Genomic DNA, 23570 nt, shown 5'->3' with positions numbered 1-23570 from the left:
TTTTCCCAGTTGCTCCCAACCCCTGCATATTTAGTGTCACGTACCTGATAATGTCATGAAAGTTTTAGCAGAAAAAATAAAGTACAATTTTTTCTTGGTTTGAAAAATAAGCATTTTGAGGTCATTGTAACAGTTCATGTTCAGAAGCAAATGAGTAAGTCTGCACCGGCTTTATGTCCTTTACATTCAGATACATGAGAAAAATGTACCCCTTCACGTAACATGTGCTGACCCTGTGCCTCTTTCACAGAACAAATTCATGAAGAAATTAAGGTTCCATTTAAGTACAGAATCACATAGGGGCAGAGTGGGGGTGTCAGAAAAATTGAGCACCACTTATTCCAAGACACGAGACTTCCTTCACTGAATTCAGTGTCATCTTCCATTGGCTACACTGGGAACAGTACTGGGCCCCTAATTTGAAAGCAATGAAGTAAATATATTGAAAAGTGTTCCTTTTGTTTTTCTTTTGCAGCCCAACTCAAGGAGGAAAAGGGTAAGTTGGCTTCTGCAGTTTGGAAGGGGAAAGGTCAGTGATTTTCCCATTCAGAGAAGGGAGGTCAGGACCTTTCTCCTTTTGCCGTGAGTGGGAGTTGAGTGAGTTTTGCAATTGTGAGTGAGGAGAATCTGGATATTTTTTACTGTCAGGTTGTACATCTGGTTGGTCAGGGCTGGGGTGTCAGACTGGGGCTGATCAGAGAAAAGAAATGTTCATTCACCCAGTGTTAAGCAATAACAAAGATGAGTGCCTGGTATTAAATGAGGATATTGATATAATAGGCATCATAGAAACTTGGTGGAATGAGGATAATCAATGGGACACAGTAATACCAGGGTACAAAATATATCGGAAGGACAGAACAGGTCATGCTGGTGGGGGAGTGGCACTATATGTGAATGAAAGTGTAGAATGAAATGAAGTAAAAATCTTAAATGACCCAAACTGTACCATAGAATCTCTATGGATAATAATTCCATGCTTTAATAATAAGAATATAGCAGTAGGGATATATTACTGACCACCTGACCGGGGGGGAAATAGCTCATGGTTTGAGCATTGCCCTGCTAAACCCAGGGTTGTGAGTTCAGTCCTTGAGGGGGCCATTTAGGGATTTGGGGCAAAAATTGGGATTGGTCCTGCTTTGAGCAGGGGGTTGGACTAGATGACCTCCTGAGGTCCTTTCCAATCTTGAGATTCTATGATTCTATGATGATAGTGACTGTGAAATGCCCAGAGAGATTAGAATGACTATTAAAATAAAAAACTCAATAATAATGGGGGATTTCAACTATCCCCATATTGACTGGATACAGATCACCTCAGGACAGGATGCAGAGATAAAGTTTCTTGACACCTTAAATGGCTGCTTCTTGGAGCAGCTAGTCCTGGAACCCACCAGAGGGGAGGCAATTCTTGATTTAGTCCAAAGTGGAACACAGGATCAGGTCCAAGAGGTGAATATAGCTGGACCGATTGGTGATAGTGACCATAATATGATTAAATTTAACATCCCTGTGGCAGGGAAAACACCACAGGAGCCCAACACTGTAGCATTTAATTTCAGAAAGGGGAACTACACAGAAATGAGGAGGTTAGTTAAACAGAAATTAAAGGGTACCGTGCCAAAAGTGAAATCCCTGCAAGCTGTGTGGAAACTTTTTAAAGACACCGTAATAGAGGCTTAAATTAAATGTACACCTCAAATTAAAAAACATAGCCAGAGAACCAAAAAAGAGCCACCGTGGCTAAACAACAAAGTAAAAGAAGCAGTGAGAGGCAAAAAGGCATCCTTTAAAAAGTGGAAATTAAATCCTAGTGAGGAAAATAGAAAGGAGCATAAACGCTGGCAAATGAAGTGTAAAAATACAATTAGGAAGGCCAAAAAAGAATCTGAAGAACAGCTAGTCAAAGACTCAAAAAGTAATAGCAAATTTTTTTTAGTACATCAGAAACAGGAAGCCTGCTAAAAAACCAGTGGGGCCAATGGATGATCAAGATGCTAAAGGAGCACTCAAAGACGATAAGGCCAGTGCAGAGGAACTAAATGAATTGTTTGCATCGGTTTTCACGGCTGAGGATGGGAGGGAGATTCCCAAACCCGAGCCGTTCTTTTTAGGTGACAAATCTGAGGAACTGTCCCAGATTGAGGTGTCATTAGAGGAGGTTTTGGAACAAATTGATAAACTAAACAGTAATAAGTCACCAGGACAAGATGGTATTCACCCAAGAGTTCTGAAGGAACTCAGATGTGAAATTGCAGAACTACTTACTGTAGTTTGTAACCTATTATTTAAATCAGCTTCTGTACCAAATGACTGGAGGATAGCTAATGTGATGCCAATTTTTAAAAAGGTCTCCAGAGGTGACCCTGGCAATTACAGGCCTGACTTCAGTACCGGGCAAACTGGTTGAAACTATAATAAAGAACAGAGTTGTCAGACACTTAGATGAGCATAATTTGTTGGGGAATAGTCAACATGTTTTTTGTAAAGGGAAATCATACCTCACCAATCTACTAGAATTTTTTGAGGGGGTCAACAAGCATGTGGACAAGGGCGATCCAGTGGATATAGTATATTTAGATTTTCAGAAAGCCTTTGGTAAGGTCCCTCACCAAAGACTTTTAAGCAAAGTGAGCGGTCATGGGATAAGAGGGAAGGTGCTCTCATGGATTGGTAACTGGTTAAAAGATAGGAAACAAAGGGTAGGAATAAATGGTCAGTTTTCAGAATGGAGAGAGGTAAATAGTGTTATCCCCCAGGGGTTTGTACTAGGACCAGTCCTATTCAGCATATTCATAAATGATCTGGAAAAAGGGGTAAATGGTGAGGTAGCAAAATTTGCAGATGATACCAAACTACTCAAGATCATTAAGTCCCAGGCAGACTGCAAAGAGCTACAAAAGGATCTCTCAGAACTGGGTGACTGGGCAACAACATGGCAGATGAAATTCAGTGTTGATAAATGCAAAGTAATGCACATTGGAAAACATAATCCCAACTATACATATACAACAATGGGGTCTAAATTAGCTGTTACCACTCAAGAACGAGATCTTGGAGTCATTGTGGATAGTTCTCTGAAAACATCCACTCAATGTGCAGTGACGGTCAAAAATGCGAACAGAATGTTGGGAATCATTAAGAAAGGGATAGATAATAAGACAGAAAATATCATATTGCCTCTATACAAATCCATGGTACGCCTATCTATTGAATACTGCATGCATATGGTCGCCCCATCTCAAAAAAGATATATTGGAACTGGAAAAGTTTCAGAAAAGGGCAACAAAAATTATTAGGGTACAGAACAGCTTCCATATGAGAAGAGATTAATAAGACTGGGACTTTTCAGCTTGGAAAGAGACAACTAAGGGGGGATATGATTGAGGTCTAAAAAATCATGAATGGTGTGGAGAAAGTAGATAAGGAAGTGTTATTTACTCCTTCTCATAACACAAGAGCTAGGAAATGAAATTAATAGGCAGCAGGTTTAAAACAAACAATAGGAAGTATTTCTTCATACAACGCACAGTCAACCTGTGGAACTCCTTGCCAGAGGACGTTGTGAAAGCCAAGACTATAAGAGGGTTCAAAAAACAACTGGATAAATTAATGGAGGATAGCTCCATCAATGGCTGTTAGCCAGGATGGACAGGAATGGTGTCCCTAGCCTGTTTGCCAGAAACTGGGAATGGGTGACAGAGGATGGATCACTTGATGATGATTACCTGTTCTGTTCATTCCCTCTGTGGCACCTGGAATTGGCCACTGTCGGACAACAGGATACTGGGCTAGATGGGCCTTTTGTGTGACCCAGTCTGGCCGTTCTTATATTCTGAAGACAAATATGTGACAAGTGGAGGTGTATGTCCTTTTGGAATAATAGAAGATGAGGGTCCTGGCCTTCCCTGCCCTTGGCACTAGGGTGCTGAGGGTGCTGTCCCCCTACATGCCTGGAATCTCCAGGAGGAGCTGTTAATCTCTTGAGGCATAATCCCACCCAGAGCTCCGCAGGGCGGTGCAGTTTAGCAATCCACTCACCTTTCCTGACACACACATAGGCCGATCCCACACACATCGTCTGTGATGGGAATAGGTACAATTTCTGTCTCAGCAAAGCTGTATCCCTTTGCTTGGACCTCACACAAGCCCTTCAGTAGGAAAGTGTTCGCTAGGCCCCAGGCCAAAGGGCATGGGGATGATATTAGTTAGGACGATAGAGGTTATATTAGCTCTGTATTTCGCTGTGTTGCTGGAATAGTATGTGCAGTTCTGGTGTCCCCCACTGCAGAAAGAAGTTGTCAAACTGGAGACGGTTCAGAGAACAGCACCAGAATGATTAAAGGATTAGATAACATGTTATAGTGATAGATTCAAAGAGCTCAATCTATTTAGTTTAACAAAGAGAAGGGGTGACTTGATTGCACTCTATATGTATGTACATAGAGGACAAATATGTGATAATGGGCTCTTTAGTCTAGCAGAGAATGGTCTAGGAAAATCCAATGGCTGGAAATTGAAATTAGGAAAGTAAGACTAGAAATAAGGCATACATTTTTAAGCATGAGGATGATTAAACATTGTAAAAATGTAACATGGGTAGTGGTGGATCCTCCATCACTGGACATTTTTGAAATCAAGGTTGTATGTTCTTTGTAAAGGATGTGCTCTAATGCAAACATGAATTGTTTGGGGAAAGTTCTCTGGCCCATGTTGTAGAGGCCTTAGACAGTATGATGTTCATTGTGTAGTTACTTGGTCACTCAGAGCTATTCGCTGATAAACACAGCTTTTGATATTTTTTACTTGGAGGGTGGTGAAGCACTGAAATGGGTTACCTAGGGAGGTGGTGGAATCTGCATCCTTGGAGGTATATAAGGCCCAGCTTGAGAAAGCCCTGGCTGTGATAATTTAACTGGTGCTAGTCCTGTTTTGAGCAAGGGTTTGGGCTAGATGACCTCCTGAAGTCTCTTTGAACCCTAATCTTCTATGATTCTATGCTTCTGTGCACTATTAGTTACCTTTGTTCTTCGCCATATTATTATAAAAGGTGATATTGTTATCTTTAAAGATTTTTTTTCTTGTTTAGGAGACTTGGAAAAGAGAAGAAGTAAGTCTTTGTCTTTTTCTTTTGTGTATTCTACTGCTCTGTAGGAATCTTGTGGAATGAAAAGAAAATTCATTGAGTTATTAGGCCTCACCCCACTTTCCTGTTTTTGATAGAGTAGATTACTAGGCTAATTTTGTCAATAACATATTTGAGCACTTGCTGGTTCTGAGCAGTGCTGCTCATACATTGCCAAAATTGAAATAGACTCACCCGCTAGTTGTTTGTATTCTCCAAGAACCATAACACTCTTGCAGAGACACGGTAGGAAAGGCCACGTACACACGGAAAGGACTCTGCATTGAATCAGCAAATGGAAGGCAGTTCATGATGTAAATGGTGTTACTGCTCCTTTCACAGCAGAACCCATACTGGCAGAAGAGCATAGTGTGTCATATTCACCTTTTCTAATTAGTTGTCGCCATGAAGTTTTTTCTTCAATTGATCAAAGCAAGAATATCATCTTCTCTATCTACTACGTAGCAGGATAGGAATGGGGCTAGCCCACGGATTGAAGAGCTAGCTCACTACCCATGGCCAATATTCATGCTAATCGACAAAGAAAGGATCTCACTCACCCTCTTCAATTCATAAGTCAATGGACATTTACTGAACTGTTTTCTTCTTCTCCCCATTTTTCTTTTGCAGAGGAACTCCAGGAGCAAATGGGTGAGTTTGCCTACTTTACTCAATACTTACAGTCCACTGACCAAACTTTGTGTGCCCTGCATGGGTTCCAAAAATTTCAACTGCAGAAGGGATGCTCTCATTGCATGCCCCTTGCATCAGGGAAGTGGAGGGTCTGTGCAGATTACTCTGGAATCCTGGTATGTCAGTGAGCTGAGACCTCATCAGCACTTTGCAAAGAAAGTGAGAGGGGTCGGGGTTCAAGGGCAGTTGCGCATGTGAGAAAAAACATCCACGCGCTACAGGAACTGAACTTATGCACTGAATGGAAAAGCTCTGGATGGGGAGTGTGGCAGGACCGAGTTGCTCGTGCTGTGCCTGACCTTGTAGTAGCTGAAGCCATGTGGACACTCCACCCAGTTGAGGCCTGAGGTACCTCCCGGATTGCAAACATAAGGTAGGGTAGTAGGGAGTCCCAATCCTTCCCGTCCCGAGCTACCTTATCATTGCTTTGAGGGTTCGGTTAACCCTTTCTACCAGCCCATGGGTCTGTGGATGATAGACTGAAGTTCTCAGGGTATGTATATGGAGTAGCGTACAGAGGTCCTTCATTAGCTTTGACCTAAATGGGGTACCTTGGTCTGTTAATATCTCCTTTGGTAACCCCACTCGGGCAAAGATCCCCACCAACTCTTTAGCTATCGTTTTAAAGGCCGTGTTCCGCAGGGGTACGGCTTCTGGGTAGCGAGTAGCATAATCCAAGTATATATTGGTGGCCCCGGGCTGTCTTCTCCAGGGGTCCCACTAGGTCCATGGCTATTTGCACGAAGGGGACCTCTATGATGGGAAGGGGTACCAAAGGTGCCCTCAAGTGGGGAGGGGGACTGTGCAGCTGACACTCCGGGCAGGACGCACAGTACCTCCGCACTTCTTCATGTACTCCGGGCCAGAAGAATCATCGCAGGACTCGTGCCAGGGTCTTCTCTACCCTGAAATGCCCCCCACAAAGATGACTATGGACCAGACTTAATACAGCATTCTGGTATTTTTGAGGTACTAGGATCTGCTGTACCTTCTACCCCTTTACTGGTGTAACCTGGTATAAGAGATTCTTCTTCATTATGAAGTAGGGTCCTGGTCCCTGGGTTTTCCCTTCCACGGGGACCCCATCTATTTCGGTCACCTCCTTCCTGATGTTGTCATACCTTGGGTCTTCAGGCTGGTCCTTTCCAAAATTTCCTCTCCCAGGGCTAATCTGCCTGAGATGTAGGGGGCCAGTCTCTGTTGCTTCTATTGGTTCAGAGGCGTTAGGGTGTGGGTCAGACTCGGGTACTTCTCCTTCCTGGGTGGCATCCTTTTCAGCTGCTCGGATCTGCCTACCTCCGAGAGCAACCCTCTGGCTTTGGGCCAGTATTCGGGTTCCCAAGGCCTTAGCTGCCCTTCTTTCCCGTTTCGTCTTTCTACGCTGTCTGGGAGCGGAGAAGAAATCTGGGGATATTTCAGAGAAGGTTGGAGGTTGACAGTCTACTGTGGATGCCTCACTACTTTCAGGGCTTCCCCCTTTCTCCAATTCCCCTGCCGGGAGTAAGTCTTCAAACCCTGGGAAGTCCCTCCCTATGAGCACCGGGTATGGGAGTTTAGGGACTACACCTGCTGCTACCTCAGTAGTGTTCCCCTGAATCTCAATTTTTACTGGGATGGTGGGGTAATAACCAACTGTCCCATGGACACATGTTATCCCCGTATGCTTAGCCCACAGTAGCTGACTACGCTTCACGAGCTTCCCCGAGACATGCGTGATAGCACTCCCCGAATCAACCAGTGCTGTGGTCTCTACCCCATTTAGCTTCACTGGTCTGGTGTACCTATGTGGGGTTAGTGAGACCCCCACAAGGTGGATTAGGGAGCATGTGTCTGCCCAGTTCCCCAGGTTACACTGCATAGGCTCCTCGGCATTGGGACACTGTGCAGCCATGTGTCCCCACTCCCCGCAGGCATAACGTCTGTATGGAGCCCTAGGTTTTCCCCGGTCTCTTGGTTTGGGCAGTTTAACATCACGATCCTCTTTCCCCTCAGTGCTCCAACTCTCTGTGGCTTCTGGTGGGCCTTCAGCCCCTCTCTTTTACCCCCTGGGCTCTCCTGGTGGCCCAGTCACCCGAGCTCTAGGGCTTGGTGCTGCTAGTTTAACCCAGGGTGCTTTTTCCTTAACTGGTCGGGTCAGCTCCCTTGCCGTCCTTCGCCTTTCTACCAGCACGACAACCTCGTCGTAGGTGGAGGGTTCGTTCTGGCTTTCCCAGGCGCGAAGGTGTGGTGGTAGTCCTCTCATGTACCGGTCGATGAGCAGAACCTCTAGTATCTCCTCCGGACTCCGGGACTCAGTTCATAACCCCTTTTGTGCAAGATGGATGCGGTCATATAATTGGGACCATGGGGTTTTGTTTTCCTGGTACCTCCACTCATGATATCGCTGGGCCTGCACTGCGGTCGTTACCCCAGATCCGCCAGGATCTCTGCTTTCAGCTGGGGGGTAGTCTGCCGCAGCCTCTTCAGGCAAATCATAGGAGGCCTTCTGGGCCTCCCCACACAGGAACGGCGCGAGGATGCCAGACCACTGTTCTCGGGGCCAAACCTCCCGCAGGGCATTCCTCTCAAAGGCCAGGAGGTATGCCTCTACATCATCCTCCCGCGTCATTTTCTGCAGCCAATTGCTGGCCCGCATGATCTGCGTCCCATCATGGCTGCAGTTCAGCTCTGTAAGTGCTTTTACCTGGTTTACCAGTTCCTGAAACATAGCCCGGTCTTGAGCAGCCTGGTCCATCAACAGGCGATTAGTCTCTTGCTGCAGCCTCACTGCCTCCTGTTGGGCGGCTGCCTGGACACTGGGAGCTTCATGCTGGGCAGTTGTGGCTTGTATCAGTGCCCGCACTACGTCCTCCATTGTGGTGAGGGAAAAAAAAACCCTCTCCCTTTTTTTTTCCCCAAACACCCTCCTTCTGCTGTGCTGTGCACACCAGATCCTACTTCTGACACCAGTTGTGACAAAGTTCCTCCTCTACCTCGGTGGGTCTTGCACTTATTGGCAGATTTGTTCACCTTGGAGCTTCACGGCAGTCCTCAGTTTGGCCGTTTTTGTGAACCCACAGTCCAGGTCAACTCCTCCTGTGTCTGACCAGGAGTTGGGAGGTTTGGGGGGAACCCGGGCCCACCCTCTACTCCGGGTTCCAGCCCAGGGCCCTGTGGAATGCAGCTGTCTAGAGAGCCTCCTGGAACAGCTATGCGACAGCTACAACTCCCTGGGCTACTTCCCCATGGCCTCCTCCCAGCACCTTCTTTATCCTCACCACAGGACCTTCCTCCTGGTGTCTGATAATGCTTTACTCCTCAGTCCTCCAACAGTATGTGTTCTCACTCTCAGCTTCTAGCGCCTCTCGCTCCCAGCTCCTTGCATGCACCACAGACTGAAGTGAGCTCCTTTTTAAACCCAGGTGCCCTGATTAGCCTGCCTTAATTGATTCTAGCAGCTTCTTGATTGGCTGCAGGTGTTCTAATCAGCCTGTCTGTCTTAATTGTCTCCAGAAAGTTCCTGATGGTTCTGGAAACTTCCCTGTTCCCTGAGCCAGGGAAAAGGGACCTACTTAACCTTGGGCTATTATATCTGCCTTCTGTTATTCTCCTGTAGCCATCTGGCCCGACCCTGTCACAGTAGATAGAGAACAAATATGTGATAATGCGCTCTTTAGTCTAGCAGAGAATGGTCGAGCAAAATGCAATGGCTGGAAATTGAAATTAGGAAAGTCAGACTGGAAATAAGGGTAAATTTTTAAGAGTGAGGGTGATTAGGCGTTGGAATAATTTACAAGGGGTTGCGGTGGATGCTCCATCACTGGAAATTTTTCAAATCAAGATTGTAGCTGCGTTTGTTCTTGGCCTTATTATTACAAAGGCTGCTATTGTTATCTTTAAATATATTTTTTTCTTTTTTAGGAGACTTGGAAAAGAGAAAAAGTAAGTCTGTGACCTGTTTCTTCCATGTGCTCTACTGTTGTGTAGGAGTCTTCTAGAATGAAAAGAAAAATCATTGATTTATTAGACCTTACCCACTTTCCTGTTTTTGATAGAGTAGATTACGAGGCTAATTTTGTCAATAACATATATGAGCACTTGCTGGTTCTCAGCAGTGCTGCTCATACATTGCTGAAATTGAAATAGACTCACCCACTAGTTGTTTGTATTCTCCAAGAACTATAACACTCTTGCAGAGACACGGTAGGAAAGGCCACGTACACACTGAAAGGACGCTGCATTGAATCAGCAAATGGAAGGCAGCTCATGATGTAAATGGTGTTACTGCTCCTTTCATAGCAGAACCCATACTGGCAGAGGAGCGTAGTGTGTCATATTCACCTTTTGCTGATTAGTTGTCACCATGAAGTTTTTTCTTCAATTGATCAAAGCAAGAATATCATCTTCTCTATCTACTCCATAGCGGAATAGGTATGGGGCTCGCCCATGGATTGAAGAGGTAGGTCACTACCATGGCCAATATTTATGCTAATCAACAAAGAAAGGATCTCATTCACCCTCTTCAATCCATAAGTCAATGGACATTCACTGAACTGTTTTCTTCTTCTCCCCATTTTTCTTTTGCAGCGGAACTCCAGGAGCAAATGGGTGAGTTTGCCTACTTTACTTAATACTTACAGTCCACTGACTAAACTTCGTGTGCCCTGTATTGGTTCCAACAATTTCAGCTGCAGAAGGGATGCTCTCATTGCATGCCCCGTGCATCTGGGCAGTGGAGGGTCTGTGCAGATTACTCTGGAATCCTGGTATGTCAGCGAGCTGAGACCTCATCAGCACTTTGCAAAGAAAGTCAGAGGGGGTCGGGGTTCAAGGGCAGTCGGGCAGGAGAGAAAAAACATCTACATGCTACAGGAACTGAACTTATGCACTGAATGGAAAAGCTCTGGATGGGGAGTGTGGCAGGACCGAGTTGCTCGTGCTGTGCCTGACCTTGTAGTAGCTGAAGCCATGCGGACACTCCACCCTGTGCGTCAGGGATGGAGGGAGAATTGTCTGCCCGAAAGAGCTTCCCCCAAACTCGGAACCCACATCCTGTGCAGAGCCCCCAGTGTTGGATCTTTGACATTCCCCCTGCAAAGGAAGTGCTGATAGTCACACAGGGATGTTTGAGCAGGAAATAGACCCTAGATATTCTGTCTTCCGGTCCAGTGTATTCACGATGAGAGCAAGGTGATGGCAGAAACTTTCCATGGGAATGTGTCTATTTCAGGGAGAAAAAGGCTTTTTGGATGAAAAAAAGAGACACAAAAGCATCTCCGTAGAGTCAAAAGTTTCTATTTCCTCCATATTAAAATGGACTGTTCTGAATTTTCACTTCGAAATGAAGGAGACATTGTTAAGGTTTGATTCAGTCACCCAGTTCTGTGGGGGCAGTGTAGGCAGAGGTGCCAACGTTTTGATTTCCTTGATGGTGCTTGACCACCTGTCTGCCCAGGCCCTGCCCCTACTATACCCCTTCCCTCCAGGCCCCACTCCTTCCCTGCCTCTTCCCGCTCCCACTCCGCCTCTTTCTGCCCCGTTCCACCGCCTCTCCCAAGAGCGCCCTGCGCTTGTTCCGCCTCTTCCTGTCCATGCTCCTCCCCCCTGAGCACCTCCTGCCCTCTGCAGAACAGCTGATCAGTGTGGGCAGGAGGTGCTGCGGTGGAGGGGAAGGAGCTGATTGGCCGGGCCAGCCGGTGAGTGCTGAGCACCCATGCTTTTATTCCATGGGTGCTCCAGTCCTGGAGCACTGATGAAGTTGTCACCATGGAGGCTGTTGAGAGGAAAGAAATGTTCATTAACCCAGTTTTCAGAAAAAAAGACAAATAGGACATATGTGAGCCTGTATCTCATTTCACAAACAATGGCATGATGGCAAGAATGAGTTTGCTTTGATTTCTGAGATGATCATACAGAGTGGGATTTGATCAGGGAAATATTTAGCAGCTTGTTCTACACTGCACCCAGGAAATCACGGTAAGTCTTAAACATCTCTGTGGGGTTTCATACAGTGCCCCGAGGGGGAACTCTTGATATTGAAAGACAGAGTATCCCCTTGGATGGGAAAGTTCTTCTGGGAACTTCAGGGGTCTTTAATTGCATCCCGCATCAGTGAGGGGGGTTCTCCCCTCACACAGCAGAATTCAGCACATGCTGGAATAGCCACAAAGTCCAGGAGTCTGACAGATACCAGCTCTCATGCTCAGAGGTCTTGTGACTTTCTGCCAGAAGAGTTTCCTGGATGCCCCTGTCCCTGGCAGCAGTGTGCTGAGGGTGCTGTCCCCGTGCATGCCTGAGCTCTCCAGTAAGAGCTGTTAACCCCTTTATATACAATCCCACCTACTGTTCCCCAGGGTGATATCATTCAAGAACCCACTCACCATTCCTGTCCCATGACTGGGCCAGTCAGACACAGATTGTCTGTGATCTGAACAGGTGCAATTTCTTTCTCAGCATGGCTGTACCCTTTTCCTTGAACCTCACAAAACCCCTTCAGTAGGAATGGGTTGGGTAGGCAGAGGGCCAGAGGGCATGGGGATGATCTTAAATAGGACTCTGAAGGTTATATTAGTTCTGTCTTTGGCTCTGCCACTGGAATACTGTGTCCATTTCTGGTGTCCCCAATTTCTCATCATCTTCATTAGACGACGCAGTGATGCCAACCCCAACCCCCCAGCATCTGCTAATTTAATGGACATGGGCTTCTTATTTTCATATCCCACACCAAACTCTCTGGTGGTCAATGCGGTGAATGAAATGGGGAGACAACATCACTCCAAAATGACTCCCAGTGTTGAAGAGTGGAAGAGGATAGATGTCTCAATGGCAATTCTAAAATTCAGAATTTCCCATTATGAGGCTTTGTCAATAGCAACATCAGTGGTTATGAGATGGAGTTCATGGCCACACCTGTTGGGATTCCTGAAGGAAGTGCAGGCCGCAGTAGAGGATGTGCCATTCAAAAGCTCCAAACCATTTGCCAACTGGATTGATGAATCCCTCTATTCCCTAAAAGATTCAAAAGCAACATTGAGATCACTCAGCATTTATACACAGCACAGAAGAAAAGACCAGGTAGATATCACCCTGCCCCAAGATCTTGTCCTCTGGCTGTCCTAACTCAATGACACTCTGACCTGCAGTGGAGATAACAGAGACCTCCTTCTAAACGTAGACAGGCCCCATCACAATCATCTACATCTCATGACCTACCTCAAAACTGCAGTTTTGAGAACTTGGTTGAGTCCCCGAGACACTTCCACCTAGACCATGTGCTGCCACCCTCAGAAACTCTTCATCAATTTGCTGACCATCTGACCCCATTCTACCCAACATGGCGGAATGTCACCTCAGACAAGTGGGCGTTGGAATTCATCAGCAACGGAAACCCGATTCCATATCTATCCCTCCTGCCTATCCCGCCACCCGTCCCTCTTCAGGGACATTTCTCACTGTAGTGAGGTGGTGTGGTTCCCCGCCACTCCTGAGAGAGACGAGTACCTCCGGACACCAGAGTGGGCAGAGGCAGGGAGCTCTGAGCCCATCCCTCATTGGGTCAGGCGTTGCCCTGGAAGTATAAAAGCTCGACCTCAGAGCTCACTGAGAGAGCAGCTGCCGGGGAGGCCAGATGCCTCCAGCCTAGCTTGCGACTGGGAAACCCCAGTGGCCCGTGGTAAACCTGAGGACTGGCCCGACCTGCCCCACGCCAGCTACCAGGAGGAGTTACCGAGTCTACCCCTCGCCAGCTGTCCCGAGGAACCCATGGTGCTGGACCCCCGTGAGGACACCACCCCGACCCAGGTACCTCCAGAGGGGGAGTCTGGCAGTAGCCCGGGGGCAGCTGACCCTAGTCTGGCTGCAGCATGGCCAGAACCCATGTCAGTGTGTAGCGGCTGGGATTCCCCGATGCAGCAGCGGGTCGTCTGCCGCTGCTAGGGCCCCGGGCTGGGACGCAGTGGAGTGGGAGGGCCTGGGTCTCCCCTGCCACCCAAACTCGTGGGTGGCAGCCTCCCCCTCTCCCCGGGCCTTTGTAACCAAGGGCCTCGCTTGCTGCTTATGTACTGTTGTTGCTCAGCCCCTGCCTGAGGGCCTGAGAGCCTGACTCACCCTTGCCCCGCCCTGACCTCGGGCCTGGGCTCACTGTGTTTGTTTATGCTGTCACAAGGGCCCCTGAGGAAGACCCCCGCCGCAGAACTAATTCCCCACAAGACCTCTTGCTGTGTTTATTGAGGTGGTGTGGTTCCCCGCTGCCCCGGAGAGAGACAAGCCCCGGCTCACCTCTCTACATGTGGTGGAGAATGTGGGCACAATCCCTCGACCCCTGTGAGAAGGGGTCGGGGGGGGCACGCACCCCAGAAAGAGCCATGGATGTGGACAAACTTATCAAGCTCCTGACAGAGAGCCAGGAGCGGCAACAGGCCGCCCAGCAGCAGCAGCAGCAGCTGATTTGGGACCTGTGGGTTCAGCACCAGGAACACCAACGATATCGCATACAGCAGCTCGCGATGGCACTGCCTTGCCCCGCGGAGCCCCAGCCAGGAGATGCAGCCGGGTCACCCCGCACCACTGTGCCGCTGCGGCTAACCAAGATGGGACCTGATGATGGCCCCGAGGCCTTTTTAGTAACTTTTGAAAGGGTGACACTGGTTGCAGGGTGTTAGGATATAGATATTCAGGTCTGTCTGTAAAGGCCTATACTCTAAGAATTTAGATGTATTCTTTAGATGTATTGAAGTGTTCTCCGACTGGCTTATGAATGTTATAATTCTTGACATCTGATTTGTGTCCATTTATTCTTTTACGTAGAGATTGGACACAAATCAGATGTCAAGAATTATAACATTCATAAACCAGTTGGAGAACACTTCAATCCCTCTGGTCACGCAATCACAGACATGAAGGTCGCTATCTTACAACAAAAAAACTTCAGATCCAGACTCCAGCGAGAAACTGCTGAATTGGAATTCATTTGCAAATTGGATACTATTAATTTAGGCTTAAATAGAGACTGGGAGTGGCTAAGTCATTATGCAAGGTAGCCTATTTCCCCTTGTTTTTTTCTACCCCCCTGCCCCCCGACGTTCTGGTTAAACTTGGATTTATGCTGGAAATGGCCCACCTTGATTATCATGCACATTGTAAGGAGAGTGGTCAGTTTGGATGAGCTATTGCCAGCAGGAGAGTGAGTTTGTGTGTGTGGGGGGTGGTGAGAAAACCTGGATTTGTGCTGGAAATGGCCCACCTTGATTATCATGCACATTGTAGGGAGAGTGGTCACTTTGGATGAGCTATTACCAGCAGGAGAGTGAGTTTGTGTGTGTATGGGGGTGGGGGGGGTGAGAAAACCTGTATTTGTGCTGGAAATGGCCCACCTTGATTATCATGCACATTGTAGGGAGAGTGGTCACTTTGGATAAGCTATTACCAGCAGGAGAGTGAGTTTGTGTGTGTGGTTTTTGGAGGGGGGTGGGGGGGATGAGAACCTGGATTTGTGCTGAAAATGGCCCACCTTGATTATCATACACATTTTAAAGAGAGTGGTCACTTTGGATGGGCTATTACCAGCAGGAGAGTGAGTTTGTGTGTGGGGGGGCGGAGGGTGAGAAAACCTGGATTTGTGCTGGAAATGGCCCAACTTGATGATCACTTTAGATAAGCTATTACCAGCAAGACAGTGGGGTGGGAGGAGGTATTGTTTCATATTCTCTGTGTGTATATAAAGTCTGCTGCAGTTTCCACAGTATGCATCCGATGAAGTGAGCTGTAGCTCATGAAAGCTCATGCTCAAATAAATTGGTTAGTCTCTAAGGTGCCACAAAAACTCTGGTCTGTGGACCACCAGTGGTCTGTGAGCTCCATTCAGGTGGTCTGCAGATAGTTCCCTCTAAGGTGAACTTCTGGGCGGCTGCACACGAGAGAATGAAGGGCTACCCACCTAATTAGTGGAGCTGCACAGGCGTGGCTCCTCTAATTAGGTGCCTGGACCCTGGAGACGATGCTCGTGTAAGGGGAGGTGGTGGCCTTGGGGGGAATAAGGGGTAGGTGGGAGGGGGCAGTGGGGTGAGAAGAGGGGATGGGGGGAATTTGGGACATGCAGGGCTACGGCTGCCAGAGAAAGAGGCTCCAGGGCTCTGGCTGCTGGGGAGAGACCCCCGTCCTTCCCAGCTTCAGCTCTGTGGCTGCTGTGGCAGGGGAGAGACCCCCCCTCCTTTCCAGCCAGAGTTCAGGGGCTGCTGCAGTGGGGGAGAGAGGGAGAGACCCCCCTCTTCTTTCTAGTCCCAGCTTGGGGGCTGCTGAGGCAGGGGAGAGAGGGAGAGACCCCCCCCCTCCTTCCCAGCCCCAGCTTGGGGGCTGCTGCCGTGGGGGAGAGAGGGAGAGACCAGCCAGAGGGAGAGACCCCCCCTCCTTTCCAGCGTGCAGGGTCTCCTGCGGTCAGGGAGAGAGGGAGAGACCCCCCCCTTCTTCCCAGCCCCAGCTTGGGGGCTGCTGCCGTGGGGGAGAGAGGGAGAGACCAGCCAGAGGGAGAGACCCCCCCTCCTTTCCAGCCAGAGCGCAGGGTCTCCTGCTGTCAGGGAGAGAGGGAGAGACCCCCCCCTTCTTCCCAGCCCCAGCTTGGGGGCTGCTGCCGTGGGGGAGAGAGGGCACATTCATCGCATTAGAAAGGTTAAGACTATTGATATTAAAATATGAGTTATGTGCTTTTATGTGTAGAACAAAAAAAGTTTATTATTATTTAGGGGTTTTTTTTTAAGCAGTGCTTTTATCCAAAGCACTTTACAATAGTCAGCTAACGGTCCAAACAACGTTTGGAAAGATCACGAAGTGGAGCGCCAAGACCCTCAGAAATTGTCAAGTTGTCCGCGGAAAAAAAAGTTCTAGAGCCACTGCTCTACTTGATCAGCAACGTAACAACAAAACAAGGTTACCTCTAAATGAGGAGTTACTGTGTATTGGCTTACTAGGCAGGTGTGTGTGTGTGTGCGGGGGGAGGGGGGGGGAGCGGGACTTGGACCTGTTCTGAGCACCACCAAAAATTAGACAAGCCTGCCGCCCCGAGTGCAAGCGGTGGTTACAGCCGGAGAGGAGGACTGCTGATGAGGTCATGGAACAAGTTATTTTAGAACAGTTCGTACACATCCTCCCAGCGCAAGGAAGTGCCTGGGTGCTTCGCCATCAGCCAGCGACGCTAGCCACCACCATCGCACTGATGGAAGACTTCCTCGCCGCTGAAGCGCCGGTGGGGCCAGCTACCAGAGCCTACCCCCCCCCGGGCCAGCGTGCCCTAACTCCGAAAAGAAAGGGGAGTTCAGAGCAAAGTGCAGAGTCTCCCCTGCGGACAAGAGGCTCGCTCGGGGCTTTGGGTCAGATGCCCCAAACTCCCACCTCAACAAGGATCCATGCCCCCGTACCGAGTGTCCTGGGGAACAATTGGAGTCTTTATCGGGTGGAACGAGATCCACACATGGAAGAACCACAGACGCAGCTGCTGGTGCCTCTGTGCCACCAACGAGCCGTAATGAAGCTCGCACATGACATCCCTGCTGCTGGGTACTTGGGCCATGAAAAGACCCTCGCCCAGATTTTGACATGGTTCTTCTAGCCCGGTGTTCACCAGGAGGTGAGGAACTATTGTAGCTCCTGCCCGGAGTAACAGTTAGTGGCTCCCCACGGGTGCCCAAGGCCCCTTTGGTTCCCATGCCCATAGTGGAGATACCATTTGAGCGGATGGCCATGGAACTGGTGGGCCCGCTCCCGAGAAGTGCCGCAGGATTCCAGTATGAGTTGGTCATCGTGGATTATGCCACCTGTTTTCCCGAGGCCATGCCATTGCGGAGCACCACCGCCCGAACCATCGCCTGTGAACTAGTGAAGATCTTCGCTCGAGTGGGCCTGCCCCGGAAATCCTAATGGACCAGGGCACCAACTTCACCTCCCGGCTGTTGCAGCAGATATGCGAGCTCCTGAGAGTCAAACAGTTACACACCTCCTTCTACCACCCACAGACTGACAGAGGGGTGGAACGGTTCAGTCGGACTCTGAAGGAGATGTTGTGCAAGTTCCCCCCAGAGTAGCTATGCCGGTGGGACGAGCAACTCTCACCTCTAGTGCTGGCCATCTGCGAGGTATTGCAGTCATCGACAAAGTTCTCCCCGTTTGAGCTACTATATGGCCGCTGCCCGCAGGGCCTGTTAAACTTAATGCTGGAGACATGGGAGCAGTCGCCATCTCCAAACCAGGGCTTCCTGAAGTATGTTCTCCAGCTCCAGCAGCACCTCGCTCAGGCTGGAGCCCTAGCATACGAAAACTTAAAAGTCGCGCAGGAAGCCCAGGCACAAACCTATAACCAGGAAACGCGGGTCCGTGCCTTTGAGCCAGGTGAATGGGTCCTGCTCCTCTTACCGTCAAGCAAGTTGAAGCTGCTGGCCTGTTGGCAGGGACCCTATGAGGTGGCCCAGAAGGTTGGGCCCATCACCTATGAAGCCTGACCGGTGCAAGAAGACCCAGTGGTATCACGTGAATATATTGAAACCATGGCGGAAGCGGGAGGGCCTATTAATTAACCCTTACCCGCCAGAACCAGAGTTGGGTCCCCGCGCGCCCCTGACAGAGGACCCTGCAGGCCCCCAGCTCAGCGACATGCTCACAGAGGAGCAGTGTAAGCAGGCCCAATGTCTCCTGCAGGTTTTCAGGAGAACCTTTACAGTCCTACCTGGTTACATGACCTTGGTCCATCATGCCATCCAGACCGAGCCGGGGAAGGTAATCTGGGAGACGACCAGGCCCCTGCTGCACCGAATGTGGCAGGAGGTCGAGGAAGAAGTACAGGCCATGCTAGCCCTAGGAGTCATCGAGCTGTCGCAGAGTGAGTGGTGCAGTTCAGTGGTCTTGGTGCCCAAGCCTGATGGCACATGGTGCTTCTGTATAGACTTCCAGCGGATCAATGCCATCTCAAGGTTCGATGCATATCCTATGCCCCATGTGTATGAACTGCTTGACCGCCTAGGGGAGGCCCGTTTCATCACCACCCTCGACCTCAGTAAGGTGTACTGGCAGATCCTGCTTGACCCCATCTCTAAGGAGAAAATGGCATTCGCCACCCCAACGGGACTTTACCAATTTACCTGGATGCCCTTCGGCCTCCATGGGGCCCCGGTGACGATCCAACAACTAATGGAGTGCCTTTTATGGCCCCATCAAGACTATGCAGTGGTGTATTCGGATGACATCGTGGTCTACAGCTGCCAGTGGGTGGACCACCTGGAACACACAGCTGCAGTCCTGAGGTCCCTGCAAAAGGCGGGACTAACAGCCAATCCAAAAAAGTGTCACATTGGATGGCAAGAGGCAACATACCTTGGATACACCATAGGTGGAGGATGAGTGAAACCCCTCACGGGGAAGGTTCAAGCACTGGAAGCCTGCCCGCCACCCACCACGAAACGCCAAGTGCGACAATTCTTGGGGCTTGCTGGCTACTATCGATGATTCATCCCCCAGTTTGCTTCCATCGTAGCCCCCTTGTTGGGACTTTTGACGAAAGACAGCCCCCGGCGGTTGCTGTGGACCCAAGAATGAGAAGACGCCTTCCGGACACTCAAGGAGTACTTCTGCCGGGAGCCAGTCCTATATAACCCTGACTTCAACCGTGACTTTATCCTCCACACGGGCACTTCGGAGGTGGGGCTCGGGACCGTCCTGTCCCAAGAAATCGACGGAGAAGACCACCAGGTCTTATATCTTAGCCAGAAATTACTCCCCCGGGAGAAGAACTACGCGGTAATAGAGAAAGAAGCACTCGCGGTGAAATGGGCCTGGGACGCCCTGCAGTACTACCTCCTCGGGGGCCCATTTACACTACTCACAGACTATGCCCCACTCCTGAATGAAAAACAACAACACTAGACTACTGCGCTGGTACCTGGCCTTACAGCCCTATGCTTTCACCATCCGGCATAGGGCCGGCAAAGACCATGTGAATGCCGACTTCCTGTCCCGCCTAGGAGGGATGGAAGAGTCTGGCCCCGAAAAGCGGGAGCCAGACTTGAGGGGTGGTGTGTGTAGTGAGGCGGGGTGGTTCCCTGCTGCCCCAGAGAGAGATGAGTCCCTCCGAACACCAGAGTGGGCAGAGCCAGGGAGCTCTGAGCCCGCCCCCCATTGGGTCAGGTGTTGCCCCGGAGTCTGCTCTGCGCCAGCTGCCCCCGTGAGGACACCACCCCGACCCAGGTACCGCCAGAGGGGAATCTGGAAGTAGCCTGGGGGCAGCCGACCCTAGTCTGGCTGCAGCACGGCCAGAACCCATGTCAGTGTGTTGCATCCAGGATCCTCACTGTTGCAGCAGCGGGTCTTCTGCCGCTGCTAAGGCCCCAGGCTGGGACGCAGTGAGTGGGAGGGCCTGCGTCCCCCCTGCCACCCAAACTCGTGGGTGCCAACCTCCCCCTCTCCCCGGCCCTTTGGAACCTAGGGCTTGGGTCTGCTGCTTATATACTGTTGTTGCTCAGGCCCTGCCTGGGGCCTGAGCGCCTGACTCACCCTTGCCCCGCCCTGACCTCAGGCCTGGCTCACTGTGTTTATTTCTACTCTCACAAGGGCCGCCAAGGAAGACTCCCGCGGCCAAACTAATTCCCCACAAGACCTCTTGCTGTGTTTAGTGAGGTGGTGTGGTTCCCCACCGCCACGGAGAGAGACAAGCCCCAGCTAATCTTTCTACACTACACCTTTTAGGTCCTCTCCTGGCTCCCCGGTCTGGAGTCTTGGGGAGGTCCCAGCTGGCTCTAGGTAGCAGCCCCATGTTGGTTTTCTTCCCCTTGATTGCTGGTCTCTGCAGGGCTGACACTCCCCAGTCACACACTAAACCCCACAATAGTTCAAAGTCCCGATTTGGGTGGGGAGTGGGAACTGAATACAGACTCTTCAGGCTGTGGTGCTCCTCTCCCAGCTCCAAGCTCAAACAGACCAAAAGTGAAACCATGGGGACTTCAGTCACTTACAGGATTAGTTGGTAGTTGAGATTTGGGTTTGAGAATGTCAGTGATGCTTCAATGCTGGACTTAGGCACCTAAAGAGGCACTGAGATGGCTACATTCTTCTGTGAATCTAGTGTTAAGTGACTGATTCAGAATCCACTGAAGTGAATGGAAAGTCTCCCATTGACTTCAGTGAATTTGGATCTGGCCCTAGGCCTGCACTGATTTTGTATCACTGTCACATGTATGTGGGAGAGGTTCCCTCTGTCTTCCTTGAGGCCTCTCTCTTCTGCTACAGAATCACATGTACAAACCCTTGTACCTGTTTCATAGGACAAAACCAAGGGGAAAATGTGAACTTTACGATCACACATTTGAGGGTGTATCAGGTTGTGCTCTTGCCAGAGAATTATAATTATGTAATCAAGGGCCCAGTTCTTCTCCCAGTGAAATCAATGAGAAGATTTACATGAGAAGGAGCAGGATTAGGGTCCTGATCAGATCATACCATGAATATAATGAAAAGTGTTTGTGGTTTTTTTTTTCCAAATCAACCGAGGGAGGACAAAGGTAAATTTTCTCAGATGGCTGCAGTTTGAAGGGGGAAGGGCTTGGCATTTCGCCAGTGAGGGACGTGTGATTGGCAGGGTCCCTTCAACCGAGTGGGGGATCAGGACCTTTGCGCTTTTGCAGCAAGGGGGAGGAAGGTACATATTTGCCTTTGGGACTCGAGACAGTTTAGACATTTTTCACTGGCAAGTTGTGTCTCTGCTTGGTCGGGGTGAGGGTTTCAGAAGAGGACTTCTCAGAGAAAAGATGTGTTTGTTAACCTAATTTGAAGCGAAAACAAAGACAAAAGGGATGACACATTGAGAAGTGTCTGCCTTTGCAAAACAATGGCAGGAAGGCAAAGGTGGAGTTGCTTTGACTGAGAGCCAGTCGCACAGAGTGAACTGTAGCTTTCACGACACAAATTTCTATAACAACTGTAGGATAAATACCTTCTTTCTGCCAAGGAGAATAATTTCTACTGAAGGGCCAGAGCATCCCCTCTTATGGGAAACCTCTGCTGGGAGCTCCATGGCCTCTCCCAGGGATGTTTCCTTGGTATCCGGAGAGTTCTCACCTCACAAAGCAGGGAGTAAAGCAGCCACAGAGCCCAAGATTGATGGGAAATGAGACCTCATGCTCATGAGTCTTGGGCTTTGTATACAAGGACGCTCTTTTCCAGAGCAGTCTCCTGGCCTCCCTCGTCTCTGGCAGCTGGGTTCTAGGAGTGCTTTGTCCCTCTCCATGCCTGGGATCTCAAGGAGGAACTGTTCACCCCTTAAATCACAATCCCCACTGGAGGTCTCCCCTAGGCAGTGTGGTTCTGCAACTCACTCCCCTTCCCCAGTACAGGTCTGGGCCTATCACGCAGAAATGTTCGATAGTGGAAATAGGTGCCATGTCTTGAATGAAAACTTTTCAGCAAAGAGCCTTCGCCAGCGATTCGGTCCATGAGGCTAGTCACATGCCCACCCACCCCATATAGACGATTAAAAGAGAGATTAGAGCCCAACCTTTTTGAACGATTTTGGCAAGAACCTTCAGAGTCCCCCTGCTAAATAGCAAAAAGCTCAATAGGACACAACCCAAGTCTCCTAATATGGGCATCAGCTATTAAAAGTGTCATGATGTTATTTCTGTAATGAATCATGTTCCGTTTCCTGTTTCCATGTGCAGTCCTTTTCATACGTACATTTTCTTTCATACAATATTTGTTTTCTGGAGAGTTACATTTCTAGAGGACACTGAACAGCACTGGGGATGTTCATTTGAAAATACCAGAATAGAAAAGCAAATCTCCTCAGATCTAGCAAATATTCAGAGATGCTCTTGTGAAGCCAGGAAAAAGGGATCATGAAAGGCAGGAGAGAGCAGAGAATTTAAAAATAAATTCTTCCACTTTCCACTCTACAGGATTTGTATATATTGACCAGACTATATCTAAGAGAAATTAGACACAGACTTACCTATTTTCTTCTCTAAGTTTTCTGAAAATGAAACAAATGTTCAGGGATAATGACTGAAACTTTCATTCTGTAGTGGGAGGTAGTTACCTGTGAAAGGTTAAAGATGTGTGGTATTGTCCTGTGTGTGCAATCAGAGGGGGTAAGAAGGAGAGCAATGTGCATTATCCCCACTTCCCCCACACCAGTCCCTCCAGCATTTGCAGTCGTATAGATCCCAGGACCAGATAAAGGGCTTTGTGACATCTGGGTGAAGGGTGACAGCACGATAATCAGCTGAAACCTCCTCTTTTGTGGGGGAGAAAAACTTAGTGTGGAGGGGTTTTGTTTGACTGAGGCTCACTGGAGCATGTAAGAGACACTCCTCCTGAAGGTTGAAACAACAGACTAGACTTCTACATAGAGTGCTTCCACCGGCGTGCATTGGCTGAAATTGTGGAAAAGCAGCATCACTTGCCCCATAACCTCAGCCGTGCAGAACACAATGCCATCCACAGCCTCAGAAACAACTCTAACATCATAATCAAAAAGGTTGACAAAGGAGGTGCTGTCGTCATCATGAATAGGTCGGAATATGAACAAAAGGCTGCTAGGCAGCTCTCCAACACCACTTTCTACAAGCCATTACCCTCTGATTCCACTGAGGGTTACCAAAAGAAACTACACCATTTGCTCAAGAAACTCCCTGAAAAAGCACAAGAACAAATCCGCACAGACACACCCCTGGAACCCTGACCTGGGATATTCTATCTGCTACCCAAGATCCATAAACCTGGAAATCCTGGATGCCCCATC

At 49.1% G+C, this 23570-nt stretch overlaps 1 protein-coding gene across 1 annotated transcript in view; it reads left to right on the top strand.

The window, feature by feature from the left end:
• Positions 1-23570, top strand: part of LOC125627986 (butyrophilin subfamily 3 member A1-like) — a 54682-nt gene that overhangs the window by 4777 nt on the left and 26335 nt on the right. The window contains exons 4-7 of the mRNA XM_048832657.2: positions 476-529; positions 5093-5113; positions 5759-5779; positions 9722-9742. Coding sequence (XP_048688614.2) covers positions 476-529; positions 5093-5113; positions 5759-5779; positions 9722-9742 — 117 coding nt within the window. The remainder of the gene's footprint in view (positions 1-475; positions 530-5092; positions 5114-5758; positions 5780-9721; positions 9743-23570) is intronic.

The sequence above is a fragment of the Caretta caretta genome, chromosome 23 (assembly GCF_965140235.1).
Source record: "Caretta caretta isolate rCarCar2 chromosome 23, rCarCar1.hap1, whole genome shotgun sequence".
NCBI classification, from domain to species: Eukaryota; Metazoa; Chordata; order Testudines; family Cheloniidae; genus Caretta; species Caretta caretta.
The sequence above is the reverse complement of the archived record's forward strand: the minus strand, read 5'-3'. Positions and strand labels throughout refer to the sequence as shown.